At 44.7% G+C, this 16,836-nt stretch overlaps 1 protein-coding gene across 2 annotated transcripts; it reads right to left on the bottom strand.

The window, feature by feature from the left end:
• Positions 1 to 652: 652 nt before the first annotated feature.
• TPGS1 (tubulin polyglutamylase complex subunit 1) lies at positions 653 to 16,393 on the bottom strand. Of its 2 annotated transcripts, XM_087703304.1 has the most exons (3): positions 15,977 to 16,393; positions 10,737 to 11,285; positions 653 to 1,272 (listed from the first exon to the last, which is right to left on the bottom strand). In XM_087703304.1, the coding sequence occupies exons 1-2, from the start codon at positions 16,318 to 16,320 to the stop codon at positions 10,754 to 10,756; spliced, it is 876 nt and encodes a 291-aa protein (XP_087559430.1). In that variant the 5' UTR covers positions 16,321 to 16,393; the 3' UTR covers positions 653 to 1,272; positions 10,737 to 10,753. The 2 variants fall into 2 exon arrangements, with proteins under 2 accessions (XP_087559430.1, XP_087559429.1); XM_087703303.1 differs by lacking the exon at positions 653 to 1,272 and having other exon boundaries at positions 7,914 to 11,285; positions 15,977 to 16,392.
• Positions 16,394 to 16,836: the final 443 nt, after the last annotated feature.

Here is a 16,836-nt window from a genome sequence, read left to right on the forward strand (position 1 = left end):
CTCCCGCCCACCTGAGGCCGGACTACCATTCCCGACAGCGAGCGGGGGGAAGGGGCGGGGCACGCGTGCGCCCTCGTGAGAAAGTTGGCTGGGCTGGACAATTGCCCGTCCGAGTTGTTTATTTAGATCCCCCCCCCAGCATCGGACAGTAAACACGTGTCCCGCGTGTGCAATAAGTGTATCACAAGGATGCGTTGTGTCATACAGAGACCTGTTGGCAAATGCTCACCCAGACCGCCTGAGAACAGCTGAACTGTTTAATTGATATGGTTTTGCACCACGAAAGGCTGAGCAAGGTTACAACGGAGGAGCCTTAGGCGGGGGGGGGGGGGGGGAATGCAATAATTCCCTTTTTTCACCGGTCCTGTGTAGCTGCTGTGCGTCATCACACCTTGTGCCTCTGCGTTGGTGCATTTCACGCGAAGATCGGCTGACTTCACCACATTTTCCTAACCCGGGTTGCTTATTCAGACATAGTTTGGGCCAGACAGATTAAATAAGAGTTGGAAGGGACTTTGTAGGTCATTAGTCCAACCAACCCCCCCCCCCCCGCACTTCAAGCAGGAGACCCTACTACACCATTTCTGACAAATGGCAGTCCAGTCTTTTCTTGAAAGTCTCAAGTGATGAAGCTCCCATAACTTTGTAATAACTAACCCCATAACTAAGTAAATGGCTGCTGCTGGATGAGGGATGGAGTGAGGGATTGTGAGAGTGGCTGGGAAACTGTCATGGAATGTTGAAAATGAGCATCAAAGGACTACGGCAGCACCTGGCAGTGCTAAAAGCAACTACAATTTCCCCAAATGTCATTCCCTTGGGAGTCATGGGTCCTGGACTTTGGAGACCTTCTGTAAGTGACCCTGTGTGAATCACTTGGCCCAAAAACCATTGCCTTGTTATGCATCGTTTTAAAGGTTTCAGAAATGAGAGTTTTAATAGTATATAGATTTTGAGGATGGAAATGGATCGGATAAATTGGACACTCAATATTCCTTTTAGCAGATTAACAGTGTTGGAAGGGACCTTGTAGGTCATCTAGTCCAACCCCCTGCTCAAATGTTGGAAGACTGCTATCATGTCTCCCCTGGTCCTTCTCTTCACTGGACTAGCCATGCCCAGTTCTTGCAACTGTTCTTCATATTTTCTTCATATGTGCATAGGTCTACGCTTGTGAGAGAAAAAAACTTTGTTACTCTCTTAATGTCTCTGGAGATTCTCAGTCATCTAAATCATGGTTGTCCCTGTAGGAAGTTAGCAGCCACCCCTCTCCTAGAAAAATGAGGAAATATTAAAAAGGCAGAATATTATATTTCCCTGGATGAGAAATGGAGAAACATGGTTTTTTTAGCCAGGAAGCAGACTCACTCTTAATAACCCCCACCCTCCTCAATAGCCCATAGCAGATGTCCCCACTGAAGAGAGAAAGGGATAGCTAGGTCTATTCATAGGCAAATGCCCTCACCCCAAAATCCAACAAAGGTAGGATTAGCCCTCTTCCCATCTCACCACATGGCACCTGGAAAGATTACATCACCCAGCAAGGCTCAACCAAGCCTGGGACTCAGGACAGCCTACAGAGTTGCCCCTGCATGGCCCCATGGGAGTCTGACAATCAATCAGAGTACAAGCTCAACTTCAAAAGCCCAGAGAGGGTATAAAACCCAGGGACTCTCAGCATCTCTTCCTTTTTTTCTTCTTCACCCAACATCTTCAAGGCATGTGATCCTGTCCACCATGAAAATCATCTTCCCAAACAGCCGCCATGTTTCCAGTGTCTTTCTCCCCACTTGGAACTGAATCCAGAAGGACATTTCTTCCAACATCCCAAATATGATTTTTTTCAAGAGGCAACTGGGCTTTCTTGTTTTTTTCCTTTGAAAATGTTTCACTTTTCATCCAAGGAGCTTCTTGACTGGATGGTGGGGAATGGAAGTGTTGTCATATAACTCCTTGTGTAGGTGTAGCGGTCACCCATGGCCCAGTGCATAACAGGGCATGCGCAGCCACGCTGAACCACACAGGAAAAAACAAGTCCCAAAAGATAAAACACCCTGACCAGGATATGACCATATATAGACAGAACTTCCCTGAGCAGTAGATTAGCAATTGTAGTTTGACAGGCTGTCTTAAATCACATGCTGATTGCTCCTCCTGCCTTTGTCCTATCTCAATAAAAGGGGCTCCCAGACCCCAATCTGGGTCGCCTCATCCCGAGAAAGCTCGTGTCCGTGTCTTTTCTCAACATTGGCCCCAGGAGCGAACCACGGGTACTTCACATGGAAGGATTTATATTCTTTGCAGAAGAGCTGGCCATTTGCATCCTTTTTAGAGAGTTGTTGAGGTCGCTTGGAGCTTTATCTGTGTCCTTGGTCACCTGAATAATGCAAATGGGTGGGTGGGTGCCTACTTGACTGCAGGATGTTTTCTGCCCCGTGTCCCGTCCCCTGTTGAAGACAGGAGCTGGCTTGTTGAGGATGAGCCTGTGTTGGCCGCATCTCAAACTGAAGTGCAAATGGTTCCTGTAGTCTGCATGTTTTCTGGAAAATCCGTTCATACTCTCATACTCCACCATTCAAAAAGTGTTTGTCCCAAAGTGCACAGCTAAAAGTCTATGGAGATTCTGTACATTCTGTTTTTTCTTTTGAAGACGTTTCATTTGTCATCCAAGAAGCTTCTTCAGCTCTGACTGGATGGTGTATTGTAGTCCAACTTCAGCTTAGGGTGAGGACACAGATAAACCTCCAAGTGGCCTCACCGACTCTCTAAAAGGATGCAAATGACCAGCTTGCCTGCAAGGAGTATAAATCCTTCCATTTCCCCACCATCCAGTCAGAGATGAAGAAGCTTCTTGGATGAGAAGTGAAATGTCTTCAAGGAAAAACTTAAGAAAGTCCAGTTGTCTCCTGCAAAAGCACCTTTTGGGACTGCCTCCAAAATGTGCCAAGCCAGTGGTTTTCAACCTTTTCTTCACCACAGTTCCCCTTGCAATACCATTTTGTGGCCATGTACCAGTGGTGGGATTCAACCAGTTTGCACCACTTCGGGAGAACCGGTTGTTAAGTTTCTGAGCAGTTTAGTGAACTGGTTGTTGGAAGAAATCATTAGGGCAGAGAACCGGTTGTTAAACTATTTGAATCCCACCACTGCCATGGACCATGACCACGGCTGACCCAAAAATTTAATTCAAGATTTAAATCATAACATTGGCGGTTGAGAACCACTGTGCTAAGCTTTTCTCAAAGGTGTTTTCCTTCTACAACAACAGGACGTTGTTTTATATTTTTTTTAGCGTAGTTTCACTTTTTAATCCAAGCAGCTTCTGGAGAAGTGAAACGTTTTCCTGAAAAAAGAAAGCCTTATTGCCATCAGGAGAAAATAACCTTTTGGGATAAGCATAACCTGGATGGCTGAGAACCCCCATAGACACTCCTCCTTTCTCACCTTCAAAATCCTCGACTTAACAATGATTCATTTAGTGACCACATAAAGTTACAATGGCACTGGGAAAAAAAGACACAACATTTTCAAGGGACTGTCACATCATCCCCATGTGATCATGTGATCAAAATTCAGATTCCTGGGAACTGGCATGTATTTTTGAATGGTTGCAATATCCCAGGGTCACATGATCACCTTTTGTGACTTTTATCTACATTCTCTTCACATCCTGGACATAAATTGTTTCAACGTCTACCCTCAAAACGACGTTATAGGGCACTGCACACCAGAACAACTAGACACAAGGACAGTTTCCCCCCCAACTTCCAAATGCCATCACTCTGCTAAACAACTACTGTATTTTTTCAGAGTATAAGACGCACCTTTTTCCCTCAAAAAAAGAGGCTGAAAATCTGGGTGCATCTTATACACTGAATACAGCATTTTTGGCCTCCCGAAACCCCACCCCCTTCACCAAAATGGCCGTGCATAGCCTTTAGGAGGCTTGCAGAGTGCTCCTGGGGGCTGGGGAGGGCAGAAATGAGCAAACCATGGGCCATTTTTTGCTCATTTTTGCCCCACCCCCACAAGGACTCTACAAGCCTCCTACAGGCTATTCATGTCCTTTTTTTAAAAAAAAAAGGGCCCATTTTTGCAAAAAATGGGGTGTTTTTGCAAAAAATGGGGCATTTTGGGGAGGCCTGCAGAGTGCAAAAACTTTTTTTTTTTAATTCGGCTCTTCAAAATCTTGGTGCGTCTTATACTCCGAAAAATATGGTAATTCCCACAACACTGTCCAATTATTTACTAATACTGTATCATTATTATTCTCATCCTTCCTGGTACCTATCTCTTTTTACTTATGACTATAACCTTCTTGCTTGTATCTTTACCATTTATATTGCTTTTAGTTTCCTAGTACAATTTTGATGGCTTATTTAGTATCACATGGCTACCACTAAGTGTTGTATTTTATGATTCTTGATGAATGTGTTTTTATGTATACTGAGAGCTTATGCACCAAAGGCAAATTCCTTGTGTCCAACTGCACCTGGCCAATAAAGAATTTATTCTATTCTATCCCTATTCTAAATTCATTTAACAACCGTGTTATCCCACTTGGTGTGTGTGTGTGTGGGGGGGGGGGGGTGTTACACAATGTCCTAAGCTCAACAGTAGTCCAGATCATAATCCAGATCTAAAGGCACCCACTGATTAAAAAGATGAAGTCTCTGAAAGCTGAATTATCTAATTTCTTCTTCCCTTTCAGTCTCAATTCTTTTTCACCTCACTTGTTTTAGAGTTCTGCTGATGGACACTTAACCGTCGCCAGCTAGTCTACAAACTTTTCCCAACAAAAGAGAAAGATTAAACAGGCTTCAGATGAGTAAGGAATGCGGAGAAAAAGTTGGGAGGGGAAAAAACAACAACAGGGTCTTATCTGACTGAGACACTGAACGGTCTATATGACTGTTTGGACTAGATAAAAACTTTTGTTTGATCTAGACGTCAGAAAATAAGATGTGTCTGGCCAAAGGATGAGTCACAATGCTACCGAACCCCAAATTCTTGATTAAGCAGGGAGGATTTTAAGCTGCAGGCAGGAATATAATAATCTTGGTGGAAAAAAGATCAAAGAGAATAAATAATTCTGCTTCTGTATGCACTGAAATCTTTTTGAAGCTTGGAAAAGTCTAGACAAGAGCTAGGCTTTTCCAGTGAAAAGGAAATGATTTCTATGGTGTCCTTTAAAAACATTCAAATCAAATTCCTCCATATTTTTTTTTAAATCAAGTTGACATTTGCCATTTTAAAAAAAAAATTACTTTATTTATTCAGTGGCTAGAGTAGGAATTGGAAAGACCTGGGTTCTAATCTCCCCTCAGGCGCAGAACCTCATTGGCCGACTTTGGGCTAAATCCCGCCCTCTAAACCTAAGAACCAATCAGATGTAGCAGGGAAGTTGGAGTAGGAGTGGCAAGACTTGGGTTCGAGTCCGCCCCACAGCCACAGAAGCCCATTTGTTGGCATTGGGCCAGCTCCTCCCTCTCAGCTCAAGCACCGGGGTAGGGTAGATGTTGGTGAAGATACTAAAACTGAGGATTCTGTCTTTGTATGATGCTGATTTATTTATTTGATTCAATTCGATGCCGCCCGATTCCAGAATGATTCTGGGTGATTCCCATACATTGAACAGAATGGGAAAAAAAATACATATAAATAGGAATGATACCAAGCAAGGAAACGAGGACAAAATTGGTCAACAATGCAAGAATAGATACCAACAATCTCCAACAATCTCCGGTCACTCTAGCCCCCAAGGCCTGGGAGGGACGAAAAATCACATTTTCTGGAATGCCATATGGATGGAACTCGGGGATAACCTCATCTGGGGAGCCATGACAGAAAAGACACGCTTCCAGGGTCCTGATAACTGACATTGTTTGATAGAAAGAAGCTGGAATGTGTGGAATCTGATGTCAGCTTGTAAGGGCCAGGCAGACGCTACCAGAGAGAGGTCAGTGATGGCGAACCTTTTCAGCACCGAGTGCTGAAAAGGGAGTGCGCGCCCACACGGCTGTCAGGGACGCAACTCGGAAGATAAGCTGCCCGGTGGGCATGTGTGCGCCAGGAACCGGAAACTCATTTCCCGGAAACTCATTTTTCCTCATTTCTCATGCCCACCGGGCAGCCTATCTAGGAAGTGATCTGGTCAGCTTGTCTTCCGGTTACCTGGCGTGCATGCGCACAACGGAAACCGGAAGACCAGCTCTTCCGGTTTCTGGCACTGGCGCATGCGCGGAGCACAGCTGATCGATACACCTGCATGCGCGCCAGAAACGTGGAGGAGGAACGGGCCATGCCCGGGCAGTACCAGCTGACATGGCTCCCAATCATGGAGATAGGTAGTTCCTCAAATTGCTAGCCTGCATGCTATTTAGGAGTTTTCAAGTTATAGCCAGCTCCTTAAGTTGCAGCCAGAAACACGCCAGCTTCATAATGGGACAGAACCACTGGAGGAGTTGCCTGGAGGAGCAGTGGATGGTTTGGAGATGTTTAACTAGATGTTTAACTTTAAGTCCTGTGGACTTAAAAGTCGCCAAGGTTGAGAAACACTGATTATGCACTGGTTTGGCTGGAACTTAAACAGAATATCAGAGTTGGAAGGGACGTTGGGGATCATCTAGTCCAATGGTTTCCAAACTTGGCAACTTTAAGACTTGTGGACTTCAACTCCCAGAATTCTCCGGCTGGAGAATTCTGGGAGTTGAAGTCCACAAGTCTTAAAGTTGCCAAGTTTGGGAACCACTGATCTAGTCCATCACCCAGCTCAAGCAGAAGACCCTACACTATTCCAGACAAGTGGCTGTCTAGTTTCATCTTAAAAGCCTTCCCCCAAGTGATGGGAGCACCCACAACTTCTGGAGGCAAGCTGTTCCACTGGTTAATTGTTCTCATTGTTAGGGAATTTCTCCTTCGTTCTAAGTTGCTTCTCTCCTTGCTTAGTTTCCACCCACTGTTTCTTGCCTTCTGGTGCTTTGAAAAACAGGCTGATCCCCTCTTCTTTATGACAGCCCCTCAGATGTTGGAAGACTGGTATCATGTCGCCCCCAATCCTTCTTTTCAATAGACTAGACATGCCCAATCCCTGCAACCGTTCTTCATATGTTTTGATCTCCAGCCAAATCATCTTTGTTGCTCGTCTCTGCACTCTTTCCAGAATCTCAACCTCCTTTTTATTGTTATTTTTTTTTAATTAAAACATCCTTTTTAACTAAAGACCACATGGAAAAATGGAGGTTTCCCTCCAGAAGAGAAGAATGTTTTCTGCAAATGTGGCACTATTCAACAACTACCCAACTTTTCTAGTGCCCCCCTGGGACTGACATGCACACTGAATGACTTGCTGCTTGGAAATATCTTGGCATTGGGCTAGAATGGTATAGATATCCTGTGTGTTTAATACACTTTATTAAAAGTTCTTAAATCTTTTTCAATTTAAAGTAATAACTTCCTCTTTTCTAGTTCCTGCATTTTTGATATAAGACGGGATGAGACTGGGTCAGCTGATGGAGCGGAGCTGCCATGTCACTTATCTGCACCGCTGCATTCTGGGCCCGAGGAAGCTGGCAAGTCGTCTTCAAGGGCAGCCCCATGAGAACACTTTGCAGTAGTCAAGAGGTGACTAGGGTAGGAGTGACCATTTGAAAAGCTTCCTGATCCTGGAAAGGGCACAGTTGCCGGACCAGATAAGGAGGTGGCCAAGTCCTTCTTGGCCACCTCCTCATTGGGCAGCCGCTGTGAATCCATAAAGACCTCCAGATTGCCCCTGACCCTCAAAAAAGAGAAGCGTGATCTCATTTAAGGTATCTCAGGATCTTGGTGGCACTAATGCCCACAGCTACTCAGTTTTGGTAAGACTGAGTTGGAGGCACTTCCTCCTTATCCAAACCTGTAAGAACCTCCAGGTATTGAAAAATATAATTGGGTGTCGTCAATTACTACACCAGTGGATCACCGTATCTACAAGTTTTATGTAGATGTTAAATAGGAGAGGAGACCATGGGCCTTGGGAGAGACCGCTGATCACCAACAATAGCCTTGAAGGAAGATGATCGTCATAAAATAGTGCCCTCAATTTCCAACCTCTAGTGTGGAAGGATACTGTGATTGATGAGATTAAACTCTGCCAAGAAATCAAGGAGCACAAGAATGGATGGGCCACCACCATCCCAGCTTTGCCATAAGTCATCTACAAGTATCACCAGACCCTCTTCATACTAAATCCCGCTGATACAGGTCTACATAATATTCTTCCTCCAAGGTTCTCCGCAGCTACGGTCCAACCATCCTCTCAAAGGTTGGAGATGGTTGGTGGTTATCTAAGTGTTGGGCCTCTTGAGGGGGCAAGCTACCATCTCTTTTGAGGTCAGGGCCCCTATCCCTCCATCAATGTGAAAAACACTACAGCAAGGCCTGCCTGCCACTTTCAAGACCCAAGGGACTCCAGAGCCAGCAGACAGGTGGTTGAGCTAACACCACGGAGTACCCTGTCCATGTCCTCAAGAATCAACAGAAATACCATCCAAGGAAACATTGTAGAGGTTATAAAAAGGTTACGTACAGACATGCGCAGCAAACTGCCATATCTTAGTAACCGATTACCTCAACTGTCTATGAGCTCACCTAATTAGTAGAACCAGGGACTACCATGGAGTTACGTGAGATTCTACCCTGGCTGGGATGGTCTGACAAGGAGAGTAAGCCAACGATAATCCTGTTGCTACCTATGCTCTTGCTTTGCTTGTTAAAACTGTATAAAAGCCAAATAAACTCTGCATAAGGCAGACAGATATTTTGGACACCTGCTATGATGGATTTCTGAGTCCAACATCCATAAACTGAGACCTGAAAGAGACACCTATAATAACAGAAAAGAAAGAGAGAGTAGGAGAGAATGAAAGGAAGATGGGGGAAAGAAGAAAGAGGTAAGGAGAAGAGGATGGAAGGGAGAGGAAGAGAAGGAGGGTAGGTAAGGGAAGAGGAAGAGTAGGAGAAAGGTAAGGGAAGAAGGAAGGGAAAGGCTAGGAGGAAGGAGAAAAGTAGAGAAGGGAGGGAGGGAGAGAAGAAAGGGAAAAAAAGGTGGCGTTACAACAGGAGGAAGGGATGGTAAACAAAGCCACCCAAACTGTATATCTACATTATATTTGAGTGACTTTATCTACCAGGCAGCTAGAATATTTTTCACAGACCTGCAGGTCCTCTGGCCTGTCCCAATTCAGAAAAGATCACAGCATCTACTGGATGGTTATCTTATCAATGCAATCAAAGATGGAGAAATATTGATGCTTCTCCACTCACAAGGGAATCTCTAATATGGGTCCTTGCCCAGGTTCAATTAGACTCACTCAGAGTCATCTCCCAATAGCACTCCAGGAGTCCCTTCTGGCATATTCTGGAATTTTCTAACGATGAGAACAATCAACCAGTGGAACAGCCTGCCTTCAGAAGTTGTGAAGGCTCCATCACTGCAGGTTTTCAAAAAGAAACCGGACAACCATTTGTCTGAAATGGTGTGAGATCTCCTGCTTAGGCAGGAGGTTGGACTAGAAGACCTCCTAGGTCCCTCCCAACTCTACTATTCTATGTCTAGCTCCTCAGAATACCAAGGTGTGATCCAGGATTAGCACGCAGGGAGAGGCCACTTGAGGACAACCTTCTGCCCCATTCAGATGGCAACTAGGGCCAAATTGCCCACCAGATCCTTGACGGGTGTCCTATAACAGGAGTGTCCAACCATGGCTGGCTGGGGAATTCTGGGAGTTGCCAAGGTTGGACACCCTTCCTATGCCTGGATACACAGTCCTAATCCTACTGCCCTTCCCCATTGCAGGCACAGCCAAGAACCCACCCGGTCCCACAAAAGACTCAAATCACCCCTGGATCGTGAATGCCCAAGGACTTGGGTGCCTTAAAGGCAGCGGGGAAGCCCTTGCAGGAAAGAACTCAAACTTTGTCTTCAAAAACTTCCTGGGTGACTGGACCAGCCTATCTCACCCCCAGCCTAATCGGCCTTCTAAAATTGACACTGTGGTAAGATATAGGAGTGCTCCATCTACTGCCTTGAGTTCTTGAAGGAAATCTAATCAGTACGTAAACAAGTAAATAAATAAGAAACAATAATATAAAGTTGCCACTGTGGGAAAATATAGGAGGAAGAAGTGCTCCATCTATTATGTTGAGCTCTTGAAGGAAATCTGGTCAATAATTCAACAAGTAAATAAATAAGAACCAATAATAAATAAGTAAACAAATAATAAGAGGGCGGGCCAGCCTTTGGACATACCTTAGAGCAGGAGTGAGCAACTATGGCAACTTTAGGACCTGTGGACTTCAATTCCCAGAATTCCTGAGCCAGCCATGCTGTGGACTTCAAGTCCCAGAATTCCTGAGCCAGCCATGCTGTGGACTTCAACTCCTGTGGACTTCAAGTCCCAGAATTTCTGAGCCAGCCATGCTGTGGACTTCAACTCCTGTGGACTTCAAGTCCCAGAATTCCCGAGCCAGCCATGCTGGCTCGGGAATTCTGGGAGTTGAAGTCCACAGGTCGTCAAGGGGCCACATTTCGCCACCCCTGCCCCTAGAGGGGAGCTGCCCTGCTGAACGGAAGAAAGCAAACCAATTCTGGGGATCCCCCTTGCCCGCACCCCCAAAACAGACCACGCCCATGTCCATTTGTACCCTGTAGCATCACAGATCTTTCTGGCCCTCAGGAAAGCCAGAGAGAACCCCACCTTTCCTTGCAGGGGGCTCAGTGGACGGACTTCACTTTTGTCACAAAGATGGAGGAGGCCCTCTTGAGGAACTCGTCCTTCTCCATGGCTGCGCTGGCTTTCCTCTCCAACAGCGCCCGGTCCATCGCCATCGCCAAGCAGTCCGGCCTGAGCTTGGATCCAGCTTCCAAGCAACGGATGGGGGGCGACATGTCGGTGACGTGGAGAGCATCTTCCAGGGTGCCCAGCACGGCCGTGCAGACCCTTTTATCGGCGGCGCCCGAACCGTCGTCGAGGGCATCGTAGAGACCGTCGGCCTTGGCCAGGAACTCGAGGAGGATCAGGCAGGTGAGGACGCCGTAGCGGAAGATGTCGAAGGGCACCGCCTCGTGGTCTCGGCACGAGACCTTCTGCAGGAGGGGCTGCAAGGTCTCCTCAGAGGCGCCCCTCTCTTGGCACAGCTGTTGCAGCAGCTCGCTGTAGGTCTTCCCGTCCACGCCGGGTTTCTTGCCCTTGCCCCCAGCACTGAGGGCATCGTAGGTGGAGTGGACGTTGTTGTTAAAGGCCGTCCTAATGGAAGAGGAGGGTGGGGGGAAAATTAACAACGTTAAGGGATGGTCTTGGAGCAGCAAAGTCCTAACTCACAGACTGGTGAGTGTGTGCATGCGTGTGTGAGTTTTGGTCACGATGGGTTGTTGACAGTAAGGCACTTGGAACTGCTAGATGGCCCCCAAGCTGGATTTATATTGATATATTTGTTTGCATCCCACCTGTATTATTTTTACAAATAACCGGTGGATATTTCCAGTATGTTTCCCTTCTCCTATTTTCCCCACAAGAATCTTGTGAGGTGAGTTGGGCTGAGAGAGTGAAGGAAATCAACTGGCTTTCATGACTAAGGCGGGACTAGAATTCCCCGTCTCCTGAGGATTGGCCCAAAGCCACCAAGCCAGCATCAATGACTAAGGCGGGACTAGAATTCCCCGTCTCCTGAGGATTGGCCCAAAGCCACCAAGCCAGCTTTCATGACGAAGGCGGGACAAGAACTCCCTGTCTCCTGATGATTGGCCCAAAGCTGGAGCAAATAACGGGAGCTCACCCTGTTGCATAGCACTTGGGTCTCAAACCTGGGCTGTCAGATTTACAGGGGATAAGCCCAGCATCTTTAACTGGTGATCCAAAATGCCTACCCTGAAACAGAGCCTAGATCAGGGTTGTCAAACTTGTGGCCCACGGGCCAGTAGCGTCGCACGCTGGCCATGCCCACGCCCAATTTAGCAAAGGGGGGAAAAATGGTGATATGCCATGTGACGAGTTTGACACCCCTGGCCTAGATCACGTTAAAGCTGAAAGATGAACTGTACTGTATTACTTTGAGAAACAATAGGCTGAATTGATTGGTGCTCCATATTGGGTCTTACTTGAAGTAAAAAATCTTATTAGGACAAGTAAGAGAAAAAAAGAATTAAAGAACTTACTTGGGGCTAGGCTAACTGTTTTAGTTTCAGCTATTTCTAATTCAAAAGTGAAGAAAAGGTTTGGGGTGTCTGAAAGTGTATCGGATGTAAAACAAATGTTTTCAGTATTTTGGAGAGAAAATTTCCAAAAGAAACCCTCCAGACAGTCATTCTGTACCCAGTAAGAGATATTTCAGACTCAAAGTGAGGCGTTTTGAGTTTGAAATGGTTGGAAATTAAATTTTTTAAAACACTGTTGACGAAAACATTTAAAGTTGTATGATTATTACACCGTTATTGTTTTTCTCCCACAGTATTGTTGTTAATGCAGGACAATTTAATTTTACCTAGGAAAAGCAAGAGATTGTGAACTTAATTATAGCTTTCTTTTAACTTTAGAAAATGGCATTGGCTTTGCTGAGTTTTTCTAGGTGTCAATGATTCTAATCAATTTCAAACAATTACCGTAAATAGGATCAAGCATTGGCAAAACAGTTCTGTATTTCTTCCTAAGAAGTGTCATACAGGTAGTGACTTACAACCGTTCATTTAATAACCATTCAAAATTACAGCATGGAAAAAAGTGACTTTCAACAATTCTCGCACTTACAATCACTGCAACATCCTAATGATCAAGTGATCAAAATTTGGGCAACTGGTATGCACTGGACAGCTGCAGCGTTCCAGGGGTCATGTGATCACCATTTGCGACCACATTTGGCTTCCGATAAGTGACTTCCGCAAGCAAAATCAATGGGGGAAGCTACAATTGCTTAGCTACATCATGATTCTCTTAACAATTGCAATGATCGCTTAACAACCATGGCAAAAAGGTCATAATATCAGAAACAACCCATTTAACAACTGTGGGCTTAGCAGTGGAAATTCTGGTCCCAATTGTGTTTGTTAAGTTGAGGACTACTACATATATATAAATCTCTGGTATATGTATATATATAACCTCAGAAAACAAATATATATATACAAATATATATATACAAATATATATATACAAATATATATATACATATATATACATACATACATACATACATATATATATATATATATATATATATTTAGTGTCACAACCCCTGGTAAGCCCCAATTATGGGAGGAAGCTAATTGCTTCCATCATCTGTCAATCGGCTCGTCACAAGAGTCCATCACGACAGAAACCCAATATTTTTACTGTTGCCTTTGTTATATTAATACAAATAAAACACACACACACACACACACACACACACACACACACAAACACATATTTATTTATTTATTTATTTATTTATTTATTTATTTATTTATTTAAAGTCACAACCCCAGGTATGCCCCAATTATGGGTGGAATACCGGTAAGGGTATGGCTAGCTGATGAGAGCTAAATAGCTTGAAATAGATCTATACTAGTCTCCCTTTATTTATTTATCAGCACAAATATAATACATACATATATACACACACACACACACACACACATACACACCAGAGATTTGCCAATAAAACTTCTGTTTACTTTATGTGACAACTAACATCTATACATCTCAGGCGACAAAAGTCTTATATATTTCATTTTATAAATATATTAACATATGGTAGAATTATTTTGTTACTTCTACACATAAAAATGGAAGACTGCCCTGGGAAAACACATCAAATTTGCTTTGTGCCAAGAAAAATATGCTCGGACTATTTGTGACTTGCAGTAAATAAAGTAAAAAGCAGAGGATTAAAGAAATTAGTGTAATAATTTCATCCAGAGAGGTGGCTATCAATGAAAATTAATATTATTCATAGATCTTGTGGTCATGGTTCATGAAATATAGTATTTCATTGATGGATACTGGTGTTTATAAATGGTGGTGGGATAAAGGGGAATATTTCTGGGTGATGGCTAACACAACCTATTGAATTTCTTCCAACTAATCTTTAGCTTTTCCTATAAGATGCAAAAGCAAGATCTTTTACTCTGTAAATTTCCTTTGTTAATATACAAGTTATCTTTTATTTTCCCACTTTTCCTCATGCTTTTTAAATAATTTTAGTCTTGAAAACCATCTAAGTCTTCAGAGTCTTATTTCCCCTCTTTATACTCAAAAAATATTCAGCATACGGAATAGTGAAGTAAAATATTCTTAGTCACTGACTATGCTTCCTGTTTCTACGTTTATTAAGATGTAATAATTTTAGTGGATGAAATTGCAATTCTTTCTTATGATTAATTGTGCATTACACTATACATTATTTTAATGTTTTAATCATTATGAATTATGTTTTATACTTTATACTTTACATAAATGACTTTTGTGATCATCTCCAAAGCAACCGCGTCCTCTTTCTGATGATGTAAAATTATTCAACACCAACGACAATGCTGTTGCCCTTCAAAACAACCTTGATTATGTGTCTGAATGGTCAAAGAATTGGCAACTCCAAATCTCAACCAACAAATACTCTGTCTTACACACTGCCAAAAAAACGAACCCCTGAACACCAAATATAAGCTAGGCGGATACGACCTCGTAGATGACTCCCACTCTGTCAAGGACCTTGGGGTACTCATCTCAAATGATCTAAGTGCCCGAGCTTACTGTAACAGCATTGCCAAAAAGGCATTAAGAGCTGTTAACCTAATCTGGCAAAGCTTCTTCTCCGGTAACATTGTACTGCAAACCAGGGCATACAAAATCTTTGCTAGACCAGTCCCCGAATACAGATCATCTGCCTGGAATCCACACTATATATCGGACATTAACACAATTGAGCGAGTCCAGATGTATTTCACAAGAACACTCCATTTCTCTGCTCACAACAGAATCCTTTATGCCACCAGGCTTCAAATTTTGGGCTTGGACAATCTGGACCTACGCTGCCTACAGTCTGACCTAAGCGTAGTACACAAAATTGTCTGCTACAGTGTCCTACCTGTCAACGACTACTTCAGCTTCAACCACAATAATACACCGGCAAACAATCGATACAAACTCAAGGTAAACGCTCCAAACTCGCCTGCAGAAAATACGACTTCAGCAACAGAGTGGTCAACGTCCGGAATGCTCTACCTAACTCCGTTATTACATCCCCAAAACCCCACAACTTCAACCTTAAACTGCTTACTGTGGACCTCACCCCAATTCCTAAGAGGTCCGTAAAGGGGGCATGCATAAGTGCATCAGCATGCCTAATGTCCCTGCCCTAGTGTCCCCATTTATTTATATCCACTTCATGTATTCTTTTATTCATAGTTATTCTTATTGCTGTTACCTTGAACATGGGTGACAAACTACATAAATAAAATAAAATAAATAAATGTTTGATAATGAACTATAATTGTGAAATGGGTGATTGCCTCGCTGTAGCAAAATAAAAAAAAATCAGGAGGGCTCTGGTAGCATCTTTTCTGAGTAACAAATTTTATTGTATAAAGGCGCCAGCTTTTTGTGAGATGAAGCTCCCTTTATCAGATATGGAGAATGTGAGGAGGGAGGATTTAAATTGGACAAAATGGGCTACGCAGCATCCGAGGTTTGTTGTCTACCAGGCTCCAGAAGGGCCTCCCCATGTTAGCCCAAACCGACAATTAAAGCGCTGTCAAAGTTCCTGAGGCGGCCAAGAACAAATCCATTATTTCCATTTCCTTGCTGTGTGTCCCCCACACCTCCATACTCGGCCGCTGTAGAGAAAAAAAAACTACATTTCCCAGAGAGCCCCGCGGGCGGAGTCCCTTAGAACTGCCCGTGGCTCGACCCGTTGCATTGTGGGGGTCGTAGTCCCGTCCCTCGCAAGCGGGATTCTGCGCCCCCACCTGTGAGAATGGTGGGCCAGGCCCAGATACCACAAGGCCCGGTCGAGACGCAGCTGCCGCTGGGGGTCCCCGCCGTCCGACAAGGCCTCCGCCGCCGCCGCTTCGGGGCTACACTGCGTCAGCTTCTCGAAGTAGCTGGCCAAGAAATCGACGGGCTTCTCCGGCCGGGCTTCCAGCACTTTTAGGAGAGCCTCTCGCACCATGCCGGTCACGCCGGATTGCAGGAGGAATTCCGCCTCGCCCTCGGCGACGCCATTCGTTGACAAGGCCGACCGGCCCTGATCGGTCCCGGGTGCCGGTGCCGCCGCCGCGGGGGAAGACCGTCTCTTTTCATTGGCCGCCATTTTGGTTGAGGGCAGTGTTTCTTACAGGTTTCCATCTCAACTGAGATCCATTCGACCACCATCTTAAGTAAGGGCCCCCTCTTTCGACGCTTCCTCCCTCCCTCCCTCCCTGGGTGTGGCCTCTATAGTTTTTTCCTAGTGGCCAATCAGAGACCCGTATGAGGTCATGAATCTGCGCCGAGGCAAGAATTTGTCTCGTGACCGGCTTTAAAAGCCGCAAGAGGGAGATTAATTTTCAGCGGGAGGAAAGAAGGGCGCGTTCCAAACCTACTGCCATTCTCCACCTAAAAGTGAGGCGCGAGCACACCTCATTGTGAAAGCTGCCAAGCGTTTCAGCCATAGAGATTTTAAAAAAGGGCAGTCACAGAGATAAAGAGTTAGAGTGGCCCTTCATGCCCATAAAGCAAAGTAGACAGCATCCTGTTTCCGTCTCCAGCGGGAGTGCAGACGCATTTCCGTTTCCGAAATCAAACCGCTCTAGGGCTCTAACGTCTCTAAACCCGGAAGTTTCGCCGG

The sequence above is a fragment of the Thamnophis sirtalis genome, unplaced genomic scaffold (assembly GCF_051295495.1).
Source record: "Thamnophis sirtalis isolate CommonGarterSnake01/CBP01778 unplaced genomic scaffold, rThaSir2_p1.2 scaffold_1, whole genome shotgun sequence".
Lineage (NCBI taxonomy): Eukaryota > Metazoa > Chordata > Lepidosauria > Squamata > Natricidae > Thamnophis > Thamnophis sirtalis.

What these genes read in the sequence shown, in the direction of transcription:
- TPGS1 (XM_087703304.1), bottom strand. Translation starts at nt 16,320, where the DNA reads ATGGCGGCCAATGAAAAGAGACGGTCTTCCCCCGCGGCGGCGGCACCG. An exon ending in CTGGCCCACCATTCTCACAG is followed by an intron (nt 11,286 to 15,976) that starts GTGGGGGCGCAG and finishes CTCTTCCATTAG; the next exon opens with GACGGCCTTTAACAACAACG.